This window comes from Tamandua tetradactyla, chromosome 4, assembly GCF_023851605.1.
Source record: "Tamandua tetradactyla isolate mTamTet1 chromosome 4, mTamTet1.pri, whole genome shotgun sequence".
In the NCBI taxonomy this organism is placed as follows: domain Eukaryota; kingdom Metazoa; phylum Chordata; class Mammalia; order Pilosa; family Myrmecophagidae; genus Tamandua; species Tamandua tetradactyla.
Genome location: NC_135330.1, coordinates 192,411,966 through 192,418,389, shown reverse-complemented (window position 1 = coordinate 192,418,389; position 6,424 = coordinate 192,411,966). Strand labels below are relative to the sequence as shown.

Sequence of the window (6,424 nt, the reverse complement as noted above, 5' to 3'; positions counted from 1 at the left end):
TTGTGGATGGAGCAGGAGCACCAGGAATGTGAGGCCAGAGAGGAATTTCACCTCTTACTACCGCCTCCCCCAACCTCTTTCTTTTGACAGGAAGTTAAGGTAGGCTTGCCATTTAATGCCTGAGTCATGAACCACTGCCTTTCCTTGCTAGGAGGGTCAAAGCCAATGATGGCGGAGGATACTAGCCAGGTGCCTGCCCTGAGGAGGGAAGTATCAGAGGTCAAGTCTATATCCTACTTCTCACTTACTTGTCAGAAGAAAAACATTTTAATTTTGCTTCGTAATTTAAAAATATATATCGTCACATAAATGTCTTTTATTTAAGTTTTCAAAATATTCAGTTTGCTTAATTTTTGAAATAGTCATAGATTTGCATGGTTCAAAACTCAAAAAGTATTAAAAAAAGAAGTGTGCAGTCAAAACTGTCTCTTCCACCTTGCCCACCCCCACATTTCATCCATTCCCACTTCCTTGTCCCTAGGAAATCACCATGAACAGTTTCTTGTATATCTTGATAAGAGTTTGTGACATAAGTATTTTTAAATTTTTTGCTTTTGTTTAATATTGTTGTGGTTAGCTATTTTAATAGAGGATTTTTTTTTTCTTAAAAGAAGAAGTGGAAGTCATGCCTCTTTCCCTTGACTGTCCCTGCAGCTTGACGGCTCAGGGAAGCCCCAGGGAGGTCCTCCGGCTCCTTCCGTGGTGCCCAGGTGGACTAATTAAGGTGGGTAGCAGGGAGACCTAGCGGGAGCCAGGCTGCAAATCTGCAGGTAAGCGGATAGTAAGCTCACAAGTTGGAGCCAAACTCTGGCAACACAGAGTCCAAACATACATTGAAACGCTGGTAAACCCTTTGGAAAAACCACTCTGGAAACTTCGAGAAGCAGATTATAGGGGACAGCAGGATGAAGGAAGAAGCTGTCTCCCTTGGAAAAGGAAAAAAAACCTAAAGGCACAAATAAAGAAATCCAAATTATGAGTGGGAAAGTTAGACCTGGTTACTCGAGGCTTTCGGGAGTTCAGAGGATGGTGTTGGGTTTGTGTCTGTGTGTGTTTTATTTTTCTGACGAACTTTCTCATGAGAACTGAGCAAATGGGGAACTCCAACCTGAAAATGACAGTCAGAGAAGCAAGCTGAGTCTCTGTAAGTACTTAGGAAGCCTTCCAACTGGTCATAGTGGTGAGGAAAGATAAAACACCTGCATTATTTTATTTTTATTTGCTCTGGAGTTGGACTTCCTTAAAGTTTAGGTGTTTATCAGTTCAGTTCATTCAGTAGCAAGCATTTATTGTGCACTTACTCTTGTCCAGATGTAAGGGATAGAGGCATCCCGGGTCCCTGCTCTTGTGGAGCTTCCCTGAGAGGGGTGGACAGACTGGGACTGGGCAGCCTGCTGCAGGAGGTGGCCTCTGAATTGAGAACTGATGACACAAGCCTACCTTGTGAAGAGGTGAGGGAAGCATGCCAGGGAGCAGGAATGGCTGGTACGAACGCTCTGAGGTAGAATGGAGCTTGTAGGTACCTGAGGAACAAAACGGAAGCTTGGCATGTAGCAAAAGAAGGGAGGATGGTGTGAGATGAACCCGGAAAGATGGTCAGGGGCAGTTTGAGTACTTTACAAATACTAACTAGTTTAATCTCAAAATAACTCTGCAGGCAGGTAATATTATTATTACACCCACTTTACAGATGAAGAAACAGAGGCATAGAGATAGAGCAACTTGCCTCAAATGACACAGCTAGTAAGTGGCAGAGCTGGGCTCCTGCATGGTTTTAGGCAGAGGGGGACATGGTGGGATTTAATTTTTTTTTAAAAGATCACTCTTTTAACAGTTCTATTAAAAGATAAAACGATGTTAGTCTCTGAGAATACCCCACGGTTCCCTCTGGATTAGATGACCTGACTCTTTAGCATGCAGTCACGTTTTCTGATGACCTAAAGCAGAAAAATTATTCTCTTCTCCAAACTCTTATAAGACTATCAGTCACACAATTAGCACTTTTCTACTTTAGAGTTGTTTGGGTATAGTGTCTTCTTTTTTCAACTAGGTGGTGAGGTTTTTGAATACAAGAACTTTTGTCCTAAGGTTCTACCACAAAGCTTGTAGGGTAGGAGGAGCCCAACAGATATTTATTGAAGGAGTAAATGCAATTCCGATACAAATTTCTGAGTAATAAGAGATCAGAGGGATCATGCTTATGCTAAAGGACACAGTGTGTCCCCACATTACTACTCTATCCCACTCCTTCTCTACACAGAAGAAAAGAGTGGGTGGCGCAAGCAGTTGGAAAGGAGTCCCCTTCTCCAGCCAAGCTCAGCCACTTTTGAACAGGATCAAAACAGTTGAAATGATTGTGTTATCCTCACCAGCGTGTTGTTAGTCTCCTCTAGTGGGACCCACATTAACGAGGACCCAAGTACACAGAGAAAGTATTCTGGCTTACTTTATACTCAGCAGGAAGCAGGCTGTCTCCTATTGCAGACCTGTTATTATTTTGATGTCTCCTTGAAATTTGCTTATTCTTGGAAATTTGCTCATTCTCCTTGAAATCTGCAGGACTGGGATTCCATATGGACTGTCGTGTGGAGCAGGTTTTAAGGTAGGCTGATTCTGCCACTTATTATGGATGGGTATGACGGCAGAAGTCCCAGAGAGGGTCACTGTGGGTTGGATTGTCCCCTGGACATTTCGTACTCTTCTCCACAAACCCCCTGCAACACGCCCCATAGATACCTTCCACAGGTTTCGGGGCTTTCCCTCTGCCTAGAAAACCACCAGCCTTCCCCATCCCTCCCCATTGCTCAACCTAATCTTCTAGATTGTGAAGCACCCCCCACCCCCAGCTCACCCCTCCTGGGGGAAGAGCTGAACACACTCTCTTGGAGCTGATACCACTTGGTCCTTCATTCTCTCATCTCGTTTACCGTAATAGTCATCTGCCTATGCCAATGGACTTTGTGCTTCCTGAGGGCAGAGACTTCTCTAATGCACTATTAGATGATCAATAAATGTTTATTGTAAATTATGAGCACACATTTCAGTTTTTTTAAAAACATTTTTTTTGTGTGAAATATAACATATATAAAAAAACAATAAATGTCAAAGTACATTGTAACAAGTAATGATAGAACAGATTTCAGACTTTGGTATGGGTTACTGTACCACAATTTTAGGTTTTTCCTTCTATGTGCTCCAAGACTTTGGAGACTAAAATATCGATAAAATAATTCAGCAGTCATACTCATCTGTTAAATGCTATCTTCTCTGTTATAATTCCTCCTTCTCCTTTGATCTTTCTCCCAATCTTTAGGGGTATTTGGACTATGCCCATTCTAACGTTTTCATGTTGGAAAGGGTTGTCGACAATATGGGATAGGGGGATGGAATTAGTTGATGTTCTAGAGAGGCTGGGCCCCCTGCGTTTCAAGACTTATCTGTCCTAGGAACCCATCTGGAGGTTGTAGGTTTCTGGAAAGTAATCCTAGTGCATGGAACTTTTGTAGAATCTCAGAAAGAGCCATAGGGGTTCTTTAGGGTTGGTAGGGATGGTGTTGGTTGGGGTTTGGCAAACTATGGCAGTTAGCAGTATCTAGCTGACACTTGCATAATAGTAGCCTCCAGAATAGCCTCTTGACTCTATTTAAAGAATATCATCTAATTTCTAAACCTCTGAGAGTAAATTGTAAACATCATACCCCACAACTACCCTACTCAATACTTTCATGTATATTTCCTAAGAAGAAGTATAGACCATCACTGGGATTTTTTTTTTTTTTTTTTTTGGACATCCTCTGCTTGGAGACCTGGGAGTATTAATCAATACCACTAGGAAAGGTCAATTCATTCCCTGTCTAGAGGCAGGGTAGAGGAGGGGAGACACCTGGATTTTAGATCCAGGGCAAATGGGTGTGGAGAGGGCAGGAGTGCATAAAGGTTTTCAAATGAAAAACTTTGAAATAAAAGCACTGACCAAACAGATTAAGGTTGGCCTTGGTTTGTTCACTTACTTGACCCAGGAGGTATTTGGGGGGTATTTTAATGCTTGTACATTCAGGCAGGCCCAGAAATGGTACAATGAGGCTCTTGGTGAAGCTCAGACAGTTGCAGGTAAAACGTGTTCCACACCCAGTATACTCCTTGCATGCTCTGGGTGCAAGAGTGTGGGGTTCCAGGCAAGTCTTATCCCCAGCTGCATCACACATAATGGAAAATGCTCAGGCACAGCACCAGGCAAAGAAAGGGCTCTCTTCTTATATTTGAGTCTTTCTACTCAGCCTTAAGCTGGGGCGACAAGACATGTTTGTCCTGTCTGTGAATTCAGATGGCTCTCTACTGGACACGACTCCACATGATGCCATCAGAAATCCATTAAGTAGGCCTCGCTATCCTATAAATGTATGCATAGAGCTGGATTGAGTGGCCTCTGTTCCTGTCACGTTGTAGGTTTCAAGGACAAGGAGGCATGGTGGTGGGCGACATCGAAGGAGGAGGAGGTCAAATTCTGGCACATTCGATCTGCTCACTGGGACAAAACAGCAGGTGGAAGGACAGGATGTATAACAGACATTTTACCAAGATGGACAGGGCCCAGCGGCGTGGAAGACGAGGCCCAGGCAGGCCCCTAGGGTCTACGATGTGATGACTCTTGTCCAAACAGTGAGTAGCATAAAGCAAGAAAGAAACCAAGTGGGCGCTGCTTGCGAGTCTAGGCAGGGAAGCTACACACCTGTAAGTATGACCATAAGAAATGGACCTAGCTGCTGGCTTGGTGTCAGGGCAGACAGCCAGGGCCACGGCTTCCATGGAGAACCAGGCTGGCTACTATGGGACATGGCTATATTCAAGCTAATTTCCCCTACACAAGCTTATAATGGGAATCACTATGGAAACAGCACTCATGTAACAGAAATTTATTTCTCACCTACGTTGTGTGTGAATGCTATGTTTTGGTTTGAAATGCTTTTAGCCTATGAGGTGAGGCATACCAGATATTAGAGCTTTGTCTGAATTCCCCCCAGCCCGGCTGAAATGGAAGTTCCCCATCACCACGGATTGCCACTTGAAAAGTACCACAACCTTTCTAATACAATAATTTATAAAGTTCTCACTCGAAGTACTTTCTCATAAAGGAAGACACACAGCTGAGCTGTCTGACTTGAAGCACAGGTGCGACGGTAAATTTTATAAAAATAGTGAAGAGGAAATATCCCACCAGCTAACTGCTGCTTTAGGGCATCTCTCACTCGTGGGATCTAACTTCTGGTTTGGTCGCATCATCTCACTGCTGGGTTGAGGTCTTTCCTTTTATACAGGCCCTGTTGTCTAGTGTAAATATATTTAGATACTGTATTTATAAACACATTTTAAAGGCCAGCCGACAGGCAGAAAGCCAGGGTCCCTTATTACTCATCTTTTCTCTTTCTCTCTGTATTTTTCTTTGCCTTTCATTTTTATTAATTTACTAAAGTTACAGTACTTTCATCCAGATAATTATTCAATAATAAAATAAAACACCCCACAAAAAACCAAATCCCTTGCATTTTGGTATGTGCATGGGATGCTGTATTACTCGGGTTGTCTTGAAAGAAGGGGGTCTCCTCTCACCCCACCCGGAATGGTCGGATCATCGCCTCCGGTTTCGGCAGTGGTGGCTAGCTGGCTTGAGCCCTGGGGACAGGGCTGCGGGTCATGCCCCTTCAGGGTTGACCCTGGTCGCCCCCCGCTCACCCAGCCGCGCCGCGCCGCGCGCACCCCTTGCTGCCACTCTTCTCGGACCGCTGATGGCGGTCTCTAGGACCACGCGGGAAGCGGGGACAGGAGGCGGTGCCCGCCGCCACCCCGTCCCCAGCCGCGCGCGGAGTGAGGCGGACCCGGGAGTCCCGGCTCTAACGCTCTGGGACGGGGGAGGTGGGGCCTCGGCGGGGGGCGGGGCGCGCGCGGGGCGGGCCGGGAGGGAGCGCGGGCCGCGCGGCTGTGGACCGCCGGGCATTAGGGCCGGGGCGGAGCCCGCTCGCCGGGCGCGCAGGGTGGGGTGTGCGGCGGCGGCTTCTCGGGCAGGCGTGGGCCCCGAGGCAGCGGCTGCGCCCTGCGCGGGTGAGAAGCCGGGGCCGGAGGCCGAGGCCGGGAGAGCCCGAGCGCCTGCGGCGGCGGCGGCGGCCCTTCGGCGGCAGAGAGGGCTCGGTCCGGGGGCGCGCGGCGACGGCTCGGGCCCGCCGGGCCTGCGGCGAGAGCGAGCGGCCGGGCTCCCTCCTCCCGCGCCCGCCGCCGCTGTGATTGGGTGGAAGATGGCGCTGGGCGAATGGAAATCCTAATGACAGTCTCCAAATTCGCCTCCATCTGTACCATGGTAGGTGCGGCGCGCGGCGCGGGGGCGGCCCGCGGGGCCTAGTGGCGGGGGTGGCGCGGCCCCGCGGGGCTGTTG

General features: G+C 47.5%; 1 protein-coding gene across 2 annotated transcripts in view; it reads left to right on the top strand.

The window, feature by feature from the left end:
- Positions 1–6,213: 6,213 nt before the first annotated feature.
- USP12 (ubiquitin specific peptidase 12) overlaps positions 6,214–6,424 on the top strand; it is a 128,001-nt gene continuing 127,790 nt past the window's right edge. The window contains exon 1 of one of the 2 annotated variants that reach the window (XM_077158901.1): positions 6,214–6,349. In XM_077158901.1, coding sequence (XP_077015016.1) covers positions 6,302–6,349 — 48 coding nt within the window. In that variant the 5' untranslated portion in view covers positions 6,214–6,301. The remainder of the gene's footprint in view (positions 6,350–6,424) is intronic. The other variant, XM_077158902.1, reaches the window with a different exon arrangement.